General features: G+C 32.8%; 1 protein-coding gene across 1 annotated transcript; it reads right to left on the reverse strand.

Annotated features, from left to right (window-relative positions):
• Positions 1–1,676: 1,676 nt before the first annotated feature.
• LOC112592205 (dihydropyrimidine dehydrogenase [NADP(+)]) lies at positions 1,677–20,071 on the reverse strand. The gene is made up of 14 exons (XM_025336221.1): positions 19,307–20,071; positions 18,114–18,323; positions 15,340–15,543; positions 12,268–12,429; positions 11,734–11,966; positions 11,225–11,384; positions 10,463–11,126; positions 9,333–9,598; positions 7,933–8,382; positions 6,977–7,129; positions 5,498–5,971; positions 4,331–4,822; positions 3,683–3,843; positions 1,677–2,088 (listed from the first exon to the last, which is right to left on the reverse strand). The coding sequence occupies exons 1-14, from the start codon at positions 19,394–19,396 to the stop codon at positions 1,986–1,988; spliced, it is 3,822 nt and encodes a 1,273-aa protein (XP_025192006.1). The 5' UTR covers positions 19,397–20,071; the 3' UTR covers positions 1,677–1,985.
• Between the last annotated feature and the right edge of the window lie 351 nt (positions 20,072–20,422).

Raw genomic sequence — 20,422 nt, forward strand, 5'->3', positions numbered from 1 at the left:
TAACTAAAAGAATTGTGGGTTAGGTCTCTTTTAACATAGATAATTAACAATGGTAAATGCCTGGTAAATGTAAGGTATCTATTTTTTTACGGTATCGAAGTTTTACGTTACCATCATACAATTATAATTACAATTTATTTGTTATATAATTTTAACACCATTATCATGCTCGGTGGTAACAAATTTGAAAACAAATAATTGTAATACATAATATTGTATTATTTTAGGGTATAACTTAGCAAATCACTTGGTAATATCTATAATAAGATTTTAAAAAGATATGTTTTCTTTCATAATAATTTTGAGCTTTTTAATATTGTCTTTACCGAATTTAAAACAATCGATCACCATTAAGCATCATAATGATGGTGGAATTATATGTTAATTTTATAATCATTTTTACTAATCATAAACAAATTAAAAGCTTAAAAACAATATTATTATTCAGCGAAGTCTAAATTAGCTATAGAGCTATAAATACAAATACTACATATTATAGGAGACGTTTTTAACCTATAGCTATTAAGAAAGTATAAAATTATAAACTAATTTCTAAGAGAAAACTATATGAGAAAGTAATAAGTTTATAAGTGTGTTACGAAAATTGATGTTTATATTTAATTCAAAAATATTTAATGATAATCAGAATATTAAAAATACTTAACTTGATCAACTTATTAAATTATTTAGATTAGTTGCATTATTCAATTTTTGCTTATTCGTTTTAACGTAGGTAATGTTTTTTTTCTTATTTGAATAAATTTCGAATTACAGAAAGTGCGTTTGATTTTGCATTTATTATTCCCAGCATGCTGTGTTCTATCAGTTATTCTAAAACGCAATTAATTTATGATATATAATAATACTATAATAATATATGAATATTCATGTAATACTGTTAGCCGGTAAATAAAATAAACAAAAATATTGTTCATATATCAAGAAAAGGTTACAATAATCATATATTGTATGTACTCAAATATATACTTATCTTGTTGTTATTTTATATAATATGTTTTTACGAGTACATTTCAACTATGTCAATTGTTCAACAATGGAAGAGGAACTGGGATAAAAATTAAAAACGTTGTTGCAATAATTAAACTATATAATATGTATTCTATAAATTATTTGATTTAGAAATTAAATAAATTTAAAAACTTTTATTGTTATTATTAACCACGCATTAGCAACAGCAAGCTTGAGTCATTTCTAATTTTATACATCACATCTTCATATTATATATACATACAAATAAAGTTTAATTAATAATATCGTTATAATAAGCATTTGCGATTTAAATAGATATAGTAGTATTGCTCAAGTGTGCATAATAATATACTTTATAAGATTTCAATATCAATTATAACGATTATTATTTTTTTACAATAATGACAATTTATTCTATTGTATAAATACTGAATTTAAAAATATAAAACGATTAATTCAATATTATTATATACTATGTAGTATGTACGACTGCGAATGGTGTGACGAGTATAATATTATGTGCATGATACAATGCAATTAACCCGTTTACACGTTACAATAGTACATAATATGTGTTAGCCTATGTTACACAGAGTTAAAATCTTTTACAAACAACATAAGCGTGACATACCGATGTCACTACAAACCATAATCCTTAATTTTTAGTACATAATGAATTAATATAATATATTTAAACATTTATTTATTTCGCTTTAGGCGCTTCGATTCGGACAATAATACTATTATCTAATACGCTATCGGTACAGTTATAAGATTTAACCATTTATAATACAAGAGTATTGATATGTATATATATATATATATATTATATAGATGTTATATTATCTATGGATTTAACATGCGTGGACATAGATCACGGTTACGCGTGAGTAGGTAATTTTTTTTAATGGCAAGAATCTCATTGCAACCGTCTACTCAGTAGACAGTGCTACTGTCAGACTACTGCGACCTTTCTGTTCTTCTGAGTTACACTGCTAGTCAATGTATTCGCCGTCGTTGGGGCAAGTGTACGTGGAAACGAGCTGTCGGCGGCCTAAACCGCGGTTAATCACATGTGGTACCGTTTTTTCCACCATGCTGTAAACAAAATAACGAAAATATCAGTAATATTACCCATGACGTAACGTCATGATCATATGCCGCAGAACAAGAGGTTTACATGTTTTTGGGGATGAAGCATCGACTTAGCTAATTCAGAGGAGCTACGGAGATATCAGTAAACCGTACAGCACACTCAAAGTCCGCCTATGAGCTCTGCGCTAGAAGCTTTGTTCAGAATATGCAGAATTTTAATCGGCAAACTAACTTGTTACCTCACAACGCCCACTTATACATTACCATGTATAATATTTATATTATTTTATTTACTTACAACTCGATATTACTACGAAAATAATAAAACTACTATTATTCGTTAGAAATGAAAATGTATAAAGAACACTTCTGTTTAGATGCAATTTTCCTAGCAAGGCTGTGAATTTAATAAGCTATGAAGCTATAAAAAAGCAAGTATTAAATATTTAAATTTAAAAAAAAAAATATAATTAAAAATGCTTTTAGAAATCTAACAAATGCGTTAAAATAAAATGCATTTAAAACTTTTAAAAGCTGTTTAAAAATCGTAATTTGAAGAACATTAAATAGTAAATTAGTACTTTTGTTTTTTTTTTTTTGAAAGGATAAAAATACCTACATTTTTATTAAACAATTTAATTAGGATTATGACTTTTAAACCTATAGCTCCTAATTTACAGTAAGTTTTTAAGCGAATATTAGTTCGTGCAGCTGCATGTTCTGCAAGCCTCGTTGTTCTACCTATAATTATAGTTTATAGTCTTTCATTGCGATAGCGTATTATTCGTATATCGGGTATCAGCCGAGTAGCTATACAGGAAATCGATGCATTTATTCTTACAAATTGTTTATTACTATCTAGTAGGGATTTTCTGTTCCGTATTCTAGTAAACATTTTCATAGAATTGTCAAGCATCAACGAAATAACTTTAAAAATAGAATTTGACAAACATAGTAAGAAAATATAAGTATAAGAAATTATATGGTAAGTATTAGAATGAATGTTACCTATTTAATAGAATGTTATAAAATGTAAATGTGGTAAAGATCATTTGTTTAAAAAAAATTATATATTTTGATATAATAGATATATTTCTATAATCTATATTATACCAAATATATTTAATTTAATATCATATAAAAAAACAACTAAATACTTATAATTTAATGTAAGTATAAAAATCCAAATTTTAAATAGCACAATATTGCTTTTAGAAACTTTCCTCCTGAATACCTTCGATAACGACATTTTATCTGCTTGATTATCAAAATAGAAATAAGAATTAATTTCTAGGATTTTGATTTTAAAACGCACTATTTAAACATAAAGTTAATTCAAATATTTAAATAAGCTCGAAGCCTTGAAAATTGGATCATTTGAAATTATATAAAAAAATATTTTTGAAAACATTAATATGTTTTTAAATAATAAAAGTATTTTGATTTTAAAAAATCACCAAGTATATCTAAAAATAAATGTTTTTTTTTCAACAAATTTTTATTAAAACCAAGTGACTTTTAGAACATTCGGGATAATGAAATATATGAATAATTGATTATAAGTTACAATATTTGAACCAATTTCTGAGGTACGTACCTGATGCAACCAGGAATAGGGCATACCGTCAGACACAACGTACAACCCGTGCACGAGTCAGGTTGGACGTGGACGATATGCGATTTCGGATCCATCGTAATCGCCTGATAGCCAGAATCGTTACAAGTCATGTAACATTTTCCGCAGTTGATGCACGAATCCTGTACAAAAACATTTACACAATGAGTCATATACTATAAAGCTCGCACAGATTTTCATTATTGTCAGCTAAGAATCATGCAACAAGGAACATGGCTATTCGGTTGGCCAAGATGTTTGGTAATGAATCGCCTTCACCACTTTAAACTAACTACTAAGTAATAGGTATTGACCTCACGTAAGTAAAGTCAGCCCTCTTCAAATTATACCAGATAAATTGTAAATTAAAAAGTTCAATTTATAAGTCATTAAAAGTTGGTTAAAGAAATTCGTAAGTCTCTTGGAACTAAATTTTAAGGACTAATATGAAGTTAGTACTTCCATTAAGTTTATTTTGGTCACAACTTAGTTCCGAGGAATTTACGAACTCCAAATATTAAGTTATAATTATTTATAAATTAATCTTACAAATTCGACATACAATTTACCCAGTGTAACTTGGCCAAAGTGGGGGAAAAGGAAACTTAACTTCATACACACACAACTGACCTCATTAACCAGGGCTACGACTTGGGCACGAGAATCTAGCGATTTGTACGCGCCGACGGCTTTCAACGCGCGGCCCACGACCAATTCCACAGGCGTCGCCATCGGAACTGGAACTTGGTCGTCATTGGTTTCCTCCGGTACCGAAACCGTTGTCTCCGGTTCCGGCGTCCGATCAACTCCATTCGACTTGGTTCCCTGGATCGTGTTGAGCATATCTGTAGCCGCACCGGATGCCTGCTCACAACGCTTGTTCCGCAAGTACGGTCCAAACATCGATTTACTACCACTTTGGTCGGCAATCACGGCCGTCGTGGATACGATATCGTAGTCGTCGGATAAGTCGATCGAGTCCTTGACCAGCGCAGTGGTGGGACGACTCTGTTTCTCCCGTCGTTTGTTATTGCCTTCGCTATTTGTGTACAACAACGCCTTAAGTCCAGTGATATAGTCCTGGACGACGGTGAAGTCCTGATTCTGGATAGCACTGCACACCTGTGCAAAACGGAATAAAACTAAGTACCAGATAGTAAAACAATCGTCCCGAAGAGTCTTGGCCAAAATAGTTAAAGTTATGACAGCGAAGTAAAAAGAACGAAATCAATAGCAAGAAAAAAATATAATTTTCAATATTTTTGAATAAATTATAATAGAGAGGTTAATTGAAAATATTGATTTGCTATTATTTTCTATAAGGCTACGAGTGTATCAAAATTATTTGTTAATTTTGGCTATTGTTTTAACACATTAACTTTTCCTCTAAGGAGCTCTATTACTCCGTAAATCCTGTCATACTCTCCGGTCAGCCAAACCAACGCACACATGCGCTATTCTTCTTGGTTTTGTTTTTATTATTATAACTATCAAACGTATTTTATCGTTTAACCAGATTATAGTGTGGATTAATCACCTGATACTTTTATTATTATTTATACCTGATTTACTCTTAAAAATTTCCAAAGTTACTGTTTTTCTCGATAAATCGTGTACAATGATAACCACTGACGTATTTTGCCTCTTGCAATATATTATCAACTTCAAATTTGATTTCATTACTATTACTTTTGCTGTTCGAGTTTTCGCTGTTTTTACTTAACAATTATTATTTTAGCCACGACTGTTTCCGCATTTTTGGCCGGATACCGTTCCGACTTCGACTATAGTATATACCTGCACGACTTTGGCACCACAGTACAGATATTGAAGCGTGGCCGCGGCGCTGTCCACACCGCCTGTGGCCATTATCTGGACAGGCGGTCCTCCGTCACCACCGGCCGCCACGTCCGGTCCCAGGGCTCGGGACAACGCCGACACGGCCCGCAAACCTATAGGCCGAACGGCCGTGCCTGACATACCGCCGTACGTGGTTCTTGGCGTGTCTGCGGTGTTTTTACCGACTCCTGGCCACGGTCGACCGTTGTTAGCGGCCACGTCCAACGGGCCAAGGGCCGAGACCGTGTTGACGGCAGTCACTCCGTCGGCCCCGCCGAGTCGCACAGCCGCCCTGGCTACGGCCACCACGTCCGTCACGTTGGGAGTGATTTTCACGAACACGGGCACGGGTGTTGCCGTCTTACCGTCACCAGCCGGTCGCACCGCTACTCGTTTGACCCATCGCGAAATGTTCTCCACCAACACCGGATCCTGCGTGGGACACACGAAGTAACAATTTCAATAAAACTCGTTAAAATGTCATTTAAATACTTCACGTAGTCTTAAATGTATTAAACTATAAAATGTTAAAGAAATAAAAAAACTTTGGTTTAATATTCTAAATTACAGACTAAAATGTGATTAACGCGTTAATTACACGTAGACAATTTTACAATAATTTTTTTAACAAAACTAATTTATTTAAACAACAATATTTAACAACCCGCATAAAATAATTATTTATTTAGCATCAGCACTTTCAGCATGTTGTTATTGTATATCTATTGGGGGATGAACTTTTTACAAACATTTGTCTAGCGCAATGATTGATAAACTGTATTTATGTATTATAAAATGAACCAAAGCAAATGTTCATCACTTTAATTTATAAACAATTTAGTGTGTAGGAGTTTTAAATTTATTTATAATTTATCTGTTTTAATTGAATTGTATAAACAAACATTCATATAATTCTATTATTAGATTATGAATCCAAAACTATATGAGCTAAAGTTTAATACTGTATTATGTATGTAAAATGTCTATGCTTATTCAATTATAAATATGTACTTGGACAAATAAAAACTTTTATATACGGTTTTAAATTTATGGCGTAGGTGCATTTGATGTTTAAATAATTATAAAGCTAAAAGTTGTTTGAGAAGTGTGTTAAGTATCTATCTAGTATTTTCATTTTAGTTTTTTTACATAAAAATCTACTTAGTCGTTATTAGAATCTAAGTTAATTTTTCTTAATACAGTTATATAAATTAAACTTGAAACAAGTATCAATTTATTTTTTGTATGTAGATAGTTGATAATAACTGCTCTGCCGGTATAATCTTAGCTTTTAGAAGGTACCTATATTACAATATTATAAGCCATTTTAAATTGTAGAAAATATTAATTACCTATTATTCCTTGCAATAAATAAATACAAAATTAAAAATATTACAATAACATTTCATCGTGTGTATTATAATACTGCTTTTATACCTGGCCGCATGCTAAACCCATTCCGGATTCGCCCATACCGTGAGGACAGCTCAGGTTCAATTCCAGTGCATCAGCACCTGCGTCACACGCCAATTCGGTAAGTTGTGTCCAATCGCTCTCAATGTACGCGCACATTATACTGGCAATTAGAATCTGCAACAATATCGTTTTTACACGTTGTTGTCGTCACAATGATAAAAAAAAAAAAACAAAAATACGTCAAAAGTGTACTTGTTTGGTATGTAGTTAAATTATACAAGATGATTTACCAAGCATTTTCATTTCGATTTTTGGTTTCTAGAATTTGTAAGTAAGTTTACAGACGAAATAATAGAAACGCCAACTTTAAAAATTCACCACTTAAAGTTGACTTAAAAATAAAATGTTTTTTTTATATTATTAAAATATAAATGAGATAAAATATACATTTTAACTTTTTGTAAAATATTTAAACATTCCATTTTATTGTTATTAGTTTAATATGTATAAATTTGTCAATTAATTTGAATAACACCCCTTTTTGAAATTTCTAGCTACGCACCTTTAAATTATAAAATTTAAATATTAAGAAATAAGAATATAATTAATAAAGAAGGTTTTACAAAAATACAAATATATTTAGTTTATAATTTTTATTATAGGTATATTGTAAATTTTTAAAATCTTAAAATATTGATAAATTAATATTAATTACCATAGTTTTTAAATTTTTCACATCCTAATTAAAAATTTACAGGAAAAAAGTGCGATACTCATTTGAAAAAAATAAGAGTTGATATCGTAAAAACGAAAACTTTTTAAATAAAATATATTGAAATATATTATACAAAAATCTATGTACCTATTTGGAAATATAGTTCTTAAATATGTTTAAAAATTCTAAAATCATCAATCAGTATTAAAATAAAAAAGGGTGGTGATAATGCTTAGTGAACCACTGTAGGTTTATTACTTACGTGCTGCGGAAAGTCACGTTTCAGTTCCCGGATGGAGCGTAACCAGTAAGCTGCGGTTTTTTCCGAAATCAATTCTATATTCAAAAAAGCGTTTTTGGCTACATCTGGGTCTCCAGCACCGATAGAACCAGGTCCTATACCGTTGGCAGTCGAACCACCTCCAACACCATGACCACCCAATCCTATGATACGCGGCGATACGTTCGTTACCAAGTCCTTGTCCAGTCCGAACGTTTTTGTGACGGCAAATGCCCAACCAGCGCGGAACGCTCGACGTATCATCGCAGCGCTTGTCGTAGGCGGTGCTGAGGCCAGTCCGAACGGATTCATAAAACGCAGTCCACACATTCTGACAGACAAGTCCACGTCATCAATTGCTGTTCGAAAACCTGGCAGCATTGGTCGTGAAACAGATGATTGGTGATTTTGAATACTATAACCGTACAACTCCTGTTCGGAAAAATATGCTATGAGATATTTTTGCACAAATAATGACCGTCGTACGAAAAGTTGGACTATACCAATGGGACGCCGATCAGGTCCCATAATAAATTCTCTAGCAGTTATTAATTTAATTAATGTAAATGATACAAACATATAATTATCTAAACCATCAACAGGTATTGCTATAGTTTAAAACAAGTAAGATTAGATGGTTGAATATTTTTTGTCTAGAAACAACATGATTCAGTAAATATTCAGTAACAAACAAAAGAATCACACAGCTTAATAGTCTAAATTGTCGAAGTTTAATTAAAAAAATATATACATGCGTAACAAATGTTAGATGATAAGATTGATTAGTTATATTATTTACAGTATAATTATTATACATGATATACGGTAATAGAATTTATTTTCATTTGTTTGTATTATGTACGAATACACAAACACAACCGTTAATTAAATATTGTAAATAAAAAAACTCAGAATAAATAATAAATAATTATATTACAATAATACTAACAGTTTTATTTTATGTAATTATGTTGATTAAAAAAATAAATAATTTTATCAACAAATAATAATAATAATGGTAAATTACGTGTCATGTTTGAATTTAATATAATTCATATTTGTGGGGAAATGTAACGAGCATGCGATTCTAAAAACTTGTAAGATTATTATAGATTTTTTAATTTTATGAATTTATTTTATTTCTTAAAAATTATATACTTTGAATTGTTATCAATTTTGTTTAGACAATTTACAACCTATCAAAATTTGAAAATAATAAGGTGGATGATGGTAGATAAATAATTGTAATCGGAACAATTTTATAATCCCAATAGTATTATTAATAAAAACATTTTCATTTTTTAGAAATCAATTCAACTACAGACATAATATTTACATGAAATCTTATTGAATCCATGTTTAACTTATACAGTCTATTGTACCTGTAGATATTGGTGTATGTGATATGCAGCCGTTTTTCCATCGTTGGCCGACTCTACCGTGGTCTGCGACGGATCGGCTGTGGATCCTTTTGCGCAAGAAGCATCGCCACCGCACCACACCGGTGGTGGCGTCCGCCGTTCCTGTTTGTCGTTAGCAACTCTGTCATCATCGTCCGTCCACCACTCACAGCGGCCGGTTTGAGCGTCGACGCACACTCGTCCTGTACGTTTGTCTACTCTTGCATATGGCGCCAGCGCTTCCGCCACTGGACGTACGCAACAACAATACGACCACAAAATAAAATCGTTTAATAAGGTGATAAACCAACTCCACTCTTCGCAATGACGTATTTAAGATTTTATCATATGGAAAGGGAGATATATACTTAACCAGGTGTCACTAAATTTAAACTTTAAAGTGATTGCATTCCATTACCTCCAAATTTTCTTATATTGTAAATTTTAATACCTAACTTGTTAATATCATAAATATAGAATACGTTCTCAAATTAAAAAAATAACATATTGTCTGAGGGATAATGAAACATTCTATCAAGACAAAATTAAACATTGATCGCATTTGAATTTAGTATTATTATATTGAAATTGAATAAAATTAGCGTCTATTGCGCACTACCACTGTCACAGTCGTTAAATACAATCCCGAAAAATGTCGAAACTGAGTTTAGATTTTAATGAATGTTATTACTTATCAGATTATTATAATATCACACATAATGGTGTCTAGAAATTAGTATCTATCCCACATAGGTACTGTGTTTATTTTTCTTACTATCTATAACTATTACTATAGGATTTATATTTATGTTCTATCTCCTGTACATGTCGATTAATTGGACTGTTTATTATTATTTTGTTAGGTTAGCGTAATTACGAGTATATCATTCACCAGTTCACCAGTTACCAGAGGCAATCTAGGTACTACGAGTATAACGCAAAATAATAACATTTTTGTTAATGATTGGTTACTATAACAGTTGAAAAAATGTTGTATCTAGCCAAAGATGCACTAGGTATATATAAAAAGTTCAAAGGGTGTTTGTGCATCCATCCCCTCTAGTCATAAATAAGCCACTGCATCATCGAGAAATCAATTGCAAAGAACTCACATTCTTTCGGTAATCGCGAGCCAAATGCCGAGACGACACAGTCGGCACGCAACACGAACAGATCGTCAGCCGAGTGGTCTTCATCGTCCAGCTGTGGCTCTACATCGTCCACGTCGGTTCGGCGGAATTGTACGCCGCGAATCCGATCGGTACCATCTCCTGGAACTTTGCGGAACAAAAACCGCACCGGCTGCGAGTGAGGTACAAGTTCGCAACGCTCACGCATTGCTCCTTCCAGTTCTTCTGGGACGGCGCGCACGTCGGGCGTGCCACGTCGGAAGACGACCCGTACGCGGCGGGCGCCGCACCTGAGCGCTACTGTAGCGCAGTCCATTGCCGTGTCGCCGGCACCGAGTACCAGCACGGTTTTGCCTCGGAAATCCGGGGGCAGGGGCACGGTAACCGATTTCGACGCTCCGCAGCCGCCGTTACCGTTACTACCGTTGCAACCACTACCACACCCTCCCCGGCCGTCAGGCAATCGCTTGGAATATCCCGAGGCCTGACGCAACAGCCATTTAGAAGTGTACACGCCCAGACTTTGGGCAGCGGCCGTATTGCCACTTACGTCGACGTCGCGGAAGAGATCGGCTGGAAGTTGAGGCTCCGGTAGGCCGACGGCTACAAACACGGCCTGCGCTCCATCCGGTCCTTCTATTAGGTTCTTGAGGAAGTAAAAATAAATACGTAAAACGTCATTCGAAAAATATTTACGTCCGATTGTAATAACCCATATTAATGATAATATATCAAGACACACACCTTAAGCGTCATGTCGCCAGGTCTACCATCGCCGGCGGTGGAAGAATATAGCCGACGACCGTACTCCAGGCGGACGCCACCTCGACCGTGCTCGACCATCTGTTCGATTTCCCAACGGACTGCTCGCCATGGTAACCGGTACTCAGGTATCTCGGAAGCACTATACACACAATACATTTCAAGATATTAATTCAGTGAAATTACCATAATTATAATAATGACATAATCGAGTGAATGGTAAACATGGAACGCGCTAGGGCCCTAAAAACCAATGTCACTGATTGGTAACACTTTATTGATTATATTTTCAATGTTTTCATCATTTTTAATGGGCATTACACACAGATATAATTATTATTACGTAGGGATTTGAAATTTTATTACTAGGTATTCATAAAAATATGATTAAAACGAAAATTATATAAATAGCTATAACGATAGAATCGAAATGTTATGTTAAAACTTATGTAGCTTTCTCTTAATATTGTATTGACTATTTATGAACTTACCTAAGACCGCCAGCGTACGCACCCGATTCGTAGACCGTTACGCGCCGATACCCAAGCCGGTTCAGGTACGTAGCACACGTCAATCCTGCTGGACCGGCACCAATCACAGCTATGGGCGCTAATCTACTCTGGCCTCGAGCTTTTAGCGGCGGGCCATCCTCGCGTTCCTCGTCGTCATCATCATCACTGTCCGAAGAAACGGTTGAAGGAGGCACTGCCATGTCCATAAACATCTATAAAACGTACACGTTATATTTACTGTAACGCCAAGTTCTCACAACACTATGTTTGTAAAATTGAATACAATACTCAATTTTTAAGTAACGTGTATCTTATATATGTATTTATGTAGTATTGTATACTGCTGCAGACTAAGCCTTTTAATACATATGATTATAGTAGTACGATAATCAATTAAAGATTACAATATAAATTTTTTACGGTATTTTACCGTTCAAAAGTCCGACAACATTTCTCAATAACCGAACTATCAATTTAGACAGTAGATAAAAAAAATTTAAGTACAACACTTACTTCCAGACAAAATTGCTGTAGTCCGCCAATGTTGATAGGTCCGCCATCTGTGCCGGCCAAATTACAGGAACCGGCACACAGCTCACTCGTTGGGCACACCATGCCACAAGACAAGCCCACCGGGTTGTCTGACAGGATCGTCTTTGCGGCTCCATAATAGTTCTGTGAAAGTTAAATGTTATGTTTTTATTAAATACACATACATTATATATATACAATGAGACGTCCCCTAAAGAACTTTATTTTGGGAGGAATAAGGACATTTTTACAACTTTTCAATAGAAAAATCACTAAATAACAAACACCTATTTTAATCATAATTTAAAAATAATGACAAAACAATAAAAAAACGCACTTACATTAGTATAACGTTATGATAACGAACTCAATCAAAAACTGATTTTTCACGCGAAATTGAATTGTACTCCTCTTTTCATATTTAATTGAATATATATTGTTAAAATATTAAAATTATTATATTATCAAAACATTAAATAATAATACTTTAATTTAATTTAACTTTAATCATATTTTTTTTCCTTTTAGACATTTACCTTCTATGTATTTCAAAAATTTACACTTTTTGAATAACAGACGAAATTTCGATAATCGAGAGTGTTCACTATTCATAGGTCTAATAATTATATAAAAGTTATATCTAAAATCTATATCTATCCATAATCTATATACATATATTATACTTGTCGTTGTATTTAATAAAATCCTCATATGATCGATGGTAACTATTTGTGATGAGTTAAATAGATTTTATTATTTTTACTTATTACTTATAATTAGTATAAATAAATAGAAAAATATCTTTAAAGTAAAGTCAAGTTAATTATATAGAGTGGCATATATAAAATTGCATAATTTACGTAATAATAAAAATTTACTTCCATCTTAGTAAAACTAAAAAACATGTAGATGTTTCATTTTGATCACCATTCATTTTGTTACTGTATAACTGTACAATAGGTTCATATAAACTTTCTGAGTAATATAAAATGTTGTAAATTTTATTTGAAAGCAAAAAAAAAAAAAAATAAAAATATTTTTACTATCACACAAGCTATTCTTGATTTAGATGAGGTATTTATATAATTATATTTTATAAGTATAGGTTTATATCTACATATGTGTAAATATAACTCAATGTCATTATCAATTGCGTTCCTGTGTAGGGACAAAAACCGTACTAAGGAGTTCTATCAAATACGTTAATACGTAGATACTGATACCATCGTATTAACGTGAAAACTTTCATGGCATGCATCTATATAATATTATAAAACGTTATTAAGCATTACACTATTACACAAATTCTCCTAGCTGACGATTATCGGTTTTGTTTTTGGTATAATTTCTACGTGTAAACGATAGTTATTATTTCAATTAGTCTTTAAATTATATAGAAACGTATTTATGTGTTCAATCATTTATTAAATATTTATATGTATGAAATGTAAGTAAACGAATTAAGAGTATAACATTCTATATTATTATATCACATACTGTTTAATAGAAACTCTAGGTAATACTTAGCAATCAAATAATAAAAATCTATGATAAAATACTTAAAAAAATTGTTCAATTTTTAAAATAATTAGCTTAAGAATACACACTCACTGGTGGAATGTACTTAATTTTAATAAGTGTATATTTAACGACATTAGTGTTTATAGCAAATCAAGTATAAAACATTTAAATAGAATAAATTACTAGAGATATAATAATGAATAACATATATATGCTAGAATTTAAGTATAATATGGTGATATTTCATGAAATATTTAGATATACTTTATACACTAGCGATAAACCATATATAATTTAACTACTTGTTATTTAAATATTTAATAAGTTCCCTGTGTTTGTTTAACAATTATATTGTGTACAGTAGAAATCATTAAAAATTTAAAATAAAATTAGATTTTTGTAATGTGTACATACTAATCAGTAGTCCTTATCGTTTTCGTTATTAACAGCAGGTACGATATATAACTATTGTATTTAATAATAAATAATAATAATAATAATTCAAACAGCCATATAACAACTGGTACCTGGATACTTCAAAACGTGTCAGTATGCATCAACTAGTATAAAGTATGAACATCCATCTCGCCTCTATTCACGTTCATAATAGGCGTACTATAATTATATTAAATTTTTATGTACGAGTATTATTACGTATCATGTATTAATTGCATTTTTTTAAAACAAAAAAATGGAAATGATTAAAAAAAATTGAATGTATGTGTACAGTGCTTAAATGTATCACAAATCGATGTGTTTGTCATGAAAATGGTGTAAAGCGTAGTTCAAACAAAATCAATCTTATATAATAATAAATAGAAAGTATTACGCGTTTCAAATTTATTTTGAGTATACATATTGACATTTTATATGATATATAAATTATTTAATGTGTATTTGCATTGTTTATTATTGTCATGTATTTCTACTAAAACTATCATTTTCTTCTTTTTTTTCGGTCAGGATTTCCATTTTATCTTAAATGCATTTGAAAAAAATTTCAAAAATTAAATAGATTTATTATAAATTATTGTTCCTGAATGAAATCAATGTTTTTTAATATCAAAATAATGATTTTATAATAACTGCAATTAACTATTCTCAATCGATGACTATTAAATAAAACGATAAAAATAAAAACCCTTCTTTTAACAATATTATTAATTTTTATTTGGCCAGTACATTTTTTTTCTTATTAATTTTATTATTCTTATTGTCTTATTATTATAATGTGATAATTATTAGGTATTATTATGTACTATGCATTATTATTTTAATTGTCACATGAGATTCTGTTCTAATCTTACTCTTATCATTGCTATTTTTTTATGATGTGATATGTGAAGCGTATATTTGCATATTATTAAGTATGATACGAAAAAAAATATGATAATATCGTAATTATTATTATTATTATTATTATTACAACATTACACAGTGTTGAGTTTTATGCCTGCACGTGCTTTTTCTGACCCATTACGTAATTTAAAAATCGAAATATTTATCTAATACTTTTGAACTTATTAACATTACCTGGTTAGCGATACTTGTGATGAATGACTTAACATCGATGGACGTTGGACACGACAGCTGGCATGGCGCATGTGCACATTTGAGGCAACGGCGAGCCTCGCGAACAGCCGCCCGCTCGCCACCTCGAAACGTGCTAGGTTTGACGTCCGTCCACCACCGGTTCCACAAGCCACTAGCACACCCATCTATGACACCTGCGGTATCCTGCGCATAAACACAAATCAATTAGCACGATAACTTATTGATCAACAATTCAAGCGGTTACAATATAATATCTATATACGTCCTCCATAATATATATAATACTATTACGTATAATGTGTAGGTGTAAGCGAACGAAAATGCTGAAAAGACCACTTTTTACGTATAGTTTTTTTTTTTTTTTTAATTGAATGAAAATCATTAAAACCAATAATCAATATATTTATCACTCAAAAGTCACAACATTGTTTCGAGAATAAGATACCGAACTATTTGAAATCTGACGCAAAAGTATGTAGCCTTTTGAAATGATCGAAATAGTGGATAATTTGCATAGCGAGTCTTTTCACTTCTCAGGGAATAGCCAACATATTTTTTTCAAATTATAAGTCAAATTTTAGTAGAGCTTTTATGGTACGGACGAATTCAGAACCGAGCATCGTCCAAATTATCGATTCGTCCGGATTACTGGAGGGTTTTCAAAATTGCCTACTCATATGACTTAGATTTATATTTTTTATCCACCACCTTTATATTTATTGCACTTTAAATTATTAAAATAATAAATAACTTTAACATAATGAATTATATAATATAAGTATAGTAAGTAGTCAGTAATATTTTTTCTTGATAATATTTTTAATTCCGAACAAACTACAAATGTATTTATGAACAAATGGACTTATACTGTTCGGATTACCGCGTTGACCGGATTATTGAGGCTCTACTGTATATATTTTATATTTTATTTAAATCACTCGTCTGTATTCTATAATCTATATACACTAACATTCAGACATATAGTTATCATTAAAATTTGTTGTCTCCATAGGTACAACATTTTGTGTTTCCCGTTTTAATGTTAAAATTAATTGACTTTATATCAATCTTAAAGGTATGAACGGTATTTGTTTTTACCATATTTTTATGCTAGTTATCACTTATCAGTATATAGGTATGTAAAATATCACCATTCAAAAATGCTCATATTTTGCTTTAAAATTATTACGTACATAAAAAAAAAACCAGAAATAAAAAATAAATGTGTTCTTATCTTTTAATCTTTAAGATTCATTATAGATCAATTCACTGTTATATTCAAATTTGAAATACAAAATTAGAACTACTAATCTCAAATTTGCTTTTCTGTACGTTTAAAGACAATGCTTGTATGTCGTTCTTTATTCCTCATAATACCTACGTTTTTCCAATATTAAAGTTGGTTGTTTTTTGCAATAATAATGTTAAGACTTAAAATATATTGGTATCTATCTGTTAACTATAAAAGTAAGAAAAAAAAATATATGTATTAACTAATTTAATGTATACTATACTAACTAGTATTATCTAAAAACATGTCAAAATATATTATATAATAATATAATATACCTATATATACCTTCTATATTATAAATTTATGAATTTCATTATTTTAGCCACATTGTAAGCCTGTTCACTACCATCAATTTCTGGGAATAAAATTACATTCTTAAAATATCTAGCTTGAAATTAAATCTAACTAATAACAAATGCATTATCATTCAACCATGGAGCGCGTTTGCTCACGTATTCACGTCATACAAGTACAAGTAGAAACAATATTGTTATACATTTATTATCAATCCATCCATACGACGATAACAAAAATGATACTGTAATTAAATGTTTTAAATTAAAAGTTTAACCTTAAAGTTTAAACATATCATGTACATTAATATATAATATCCTTTCCTGCATATTTTATTTGCCATCAATTTTTTTAAGTACAGACCTGTCACTATATTATATATATGTTACTGAGAAAAATGAATATCAAACAAACATTAGAAATCCTCGGACAAACGTGAACTACTGACGACACTTGAGCAATAAAATTGTCATATTTCGTTTTTGACAGGAAATTCTATTTGTGATCATCATCATTTGGACAATATAGTAAAGAAACTTATACATTTGAATATTTCGTAGTAGTTTGGTACCATATTTTTAATATACCATATAAATAACAATACAATAAATGTTATAAATGTAATTATACGCATTATACAACAATTATTATGGTAGTATTAAAATGTTTATTTTTAAATGTTTAACTGGTGCATCTGCACATCTTAGCCACTAATAAACTTTTCCTTACACTCAAATATCTGATTTCTATCATTAATGATAGTAGTAAAATAAACTACTATTTTTATTATTGTTCTTTTGTTAATTTGTCAAAATTATGTTATTAAAACTAAGTTTGAGCAAAAGTTGAAATACAACATTTTTTTCTAAATAATGTAGACAGTTCGCGTATTTCCTTAGCGTTTCTGAGGGTTACTCGAATTCGACTTTTGTACTCGTATCATATATATGAAACATGTTGATTTACCAGACCGTTTTAAATTAAAAATACCTTTTGACGCATTTGTGTACAAACACGGAGTACTAGTAAAGTACATACCTACGGCTTCCAGCCCCGTTCAAAACAAAATCTATGAATTTTACTAACTTTCGTTTTCATCGATTTCCTTTATTTAAAAAAAAAAAATACCCTAAATAGACAATAATATTATGAGACGTTTACACACCTCAGAATACGAACTATTGCGCTTGTAATGATGGCGGTCCTCGACCGTTGCCACGGACGGTTTGACTATCGCCCGGGCCCGGGCCAGCCCGGATCCGGCGGCAGCCATCAATCCAACTCCTTTTCCTCCCGCCATCGTACCGCCATCGTTGGCCACAGTCGCGGTCCATTGGCAGTTGGCCAGTGGTCTCGGATTCAAACGGAGTAACTCCTGCAAAAATTAAACCAAATGGATTATTTTCCATAATCAACACATTTCCATAATAATGTGCACGTAGCAACATTTAGCACACAAATACAAGTACCACGAAAAACGTTAATTTAAAAGTCGAAATCGAAGCGATCACTTTTTTTACAATATATCATATGAATATAATATTATAATATATACCTTTAAATATTTATACGTTAAGAACTTGGTATATATAGTGTCAGCGGTCGGTTTTAAATTCAAATTTAAACGACGATAGGTTTTCCTACGACATTTTCACTATTTTACCGTGAAAAGTTTTCGGGTAGAAAAAGTGCTGTGCAGAATAATCGAATAGGTAATTCCATTGAAAGTTTGGAAGTCAAGTCTAATATCTTAGTAAGATGTCCCCCCCCCGTATAAGTCGAGATTAGATTATCCCAATTTATCGTTTACCATTAACGTCGAACGGTATTGTATCGTACTTAACAATATAAAGAGTGATGAGCAACTTAAACGTATGCACACACAGACGTCGAACTGGCGACAAACCGGTTGACTTCGATCGCCTAACAGTTGATCGCGCGATTAATTCAATACCAGAACTATCGACTGTATAGGATTTTTCTATTTCGAAGCCATAATAATATGTGGCCAAACAGTCAGACTTTGAACGATTCGAATACCAATTTGTACGTCCTATTTGTGTGCGTACAGCGCTGTTTGATGATATTATTCTTCGTCGATTTAGAATTTTCGATAGATAATTCTCACTCGAGCCGTTTTTCTATTTGAGTTAATGCCCAGTGCAAGCCCAACCAAGTCTCAGTGTCAGGTATCGTGACGATCGTTTGAAAAAGCGTTTTGGCTATAACACGGGTAGTCTTACATGAAGTCATCAAACTTTTGAACGTGCCGAATTTCCGGCGTCGACGGGTAAGCGGTAAACGATAATATTATCTCCACATACCATCACGAACGACACGTCCTCGAAATTCGCTTACCTCGATGTCGGGCGGATCGACGCTGCAGCTTCCGGCGTACGGAGCGTCGGGCTCGGCCGGTCCGTAACCGGCCGCAGTGGTGGCCGCCATCCTGATCTAACCGCTGCTGTTGCCGCCGTCGCCGGGACGGCCTGTGCGTGGACGAAAAACGGGTGACAATCGACGAAACGGCGACGATCGGCCGATGACGCCTCGCCCGCCGGAAATCACGACTGTGCGGGGCCGCCTATACGGTATATACGGTACACGGTCCGGAAGTGATGACAACAGTTGCCGCTGCGTCGTACGGCGACGATTATTATTTAATATTATGAATTACGATAATATTATACTGTCGTACGTCGGACGGGCGACGGGGCGTTAGGTGGTGCCAACGGCGGTCGTCGGAAAGACCGGAGTGTTCTCCTCGACCGCGGACGGGTGACGGCGGCCTGTCGCTTTTTTTTTTTTTCTGTTTTATCGAAATTATCGTTCGTACAACAATACGATACAGCGTCGTTGCGATTACGGGACAAAAACGTCAGCGGTGAGCGGTCAAGACGCAATGAGTGTAACGCACGCAACGCTGCAGTGTTATTGATATTGTTGCGTTACGTATACGACGTCCGTACGCGGTCGATCGGTACTGTTGCGCACAATAATATTTTACAATACCAGCTGCTCCGGTCCGACCAATGTAACAGCACTAATAGCAGTAACGATAACAACAACAATAGAGATAAGCGCGTGCACACGCGATGGCGCATTAACACATCACGGGCGCGACGGGTATTGCGACACGCTTCGGCATCGGAGCCATCACATGTCGGCCTCGCACCGCTTCCACTTAACAGTCGAAAGGCCCCACCCGGCACCCACAGGCCGCACACGATCGCCGCCGCCGCCGCCTTGTTTGTAACGTTGTTTTTGTTCCGCGGCGGCGATGACCTCTTTCCGATCGCTGCGCAATAAACGGGCACTGTCGCCGCACTCGTCCGCGATCGCTACGGCATTATTGTAGTTGTATACAATTTAATATTACTAATCTACTCGATTAACCGGCGGATGCCGTCGTTTTGTCGACGACGCGGCGCGGTCATCGCAATCGTAATAAATAATAATAAAAATAATAATAAT

The sequence above is a fragment of the Melanaphis sacchari genome, unplaced genomic scaffold (assembly GCF_002803265.2).
Source record: "Melanaphis sacchari strain LSU unplaced genomic scaffold, SCAv2.0 Contig15_pilon_pilon, whole genome shotgun sequence".
Lineage (NCBI taxonomy): Eukaryota > Metazoa > Arthropoda > Insecta > Hemiptera > Aphididae > Melanaphis > Melanaphis sacchari.

Bases quoted from the DNA above. Each gene is read 5' to 3' on its own strand.
- LOC112592205 (XM_025336221.1), bottom strand. From the start codon at position 19,396: ATGGCGGCCACCACTGCGGCCGGTTACGGACCGGCCGAGCCCGACGCT. The intron at 11,127-11,224 runs GTGTGTGTCTTG...TACTTCCTCAAG, and splicing joins CTGGCGACATGACGCTTAAG to AACCTAATAGAAGGACCGGA. The intron at 7,130-7,932 runs GTAAGTAATAAA...ATATTGTTGCAG, and splicing joins AACGTGACTTTCCGCAGCAC to ATTCTAATTGCCAGTATAAT.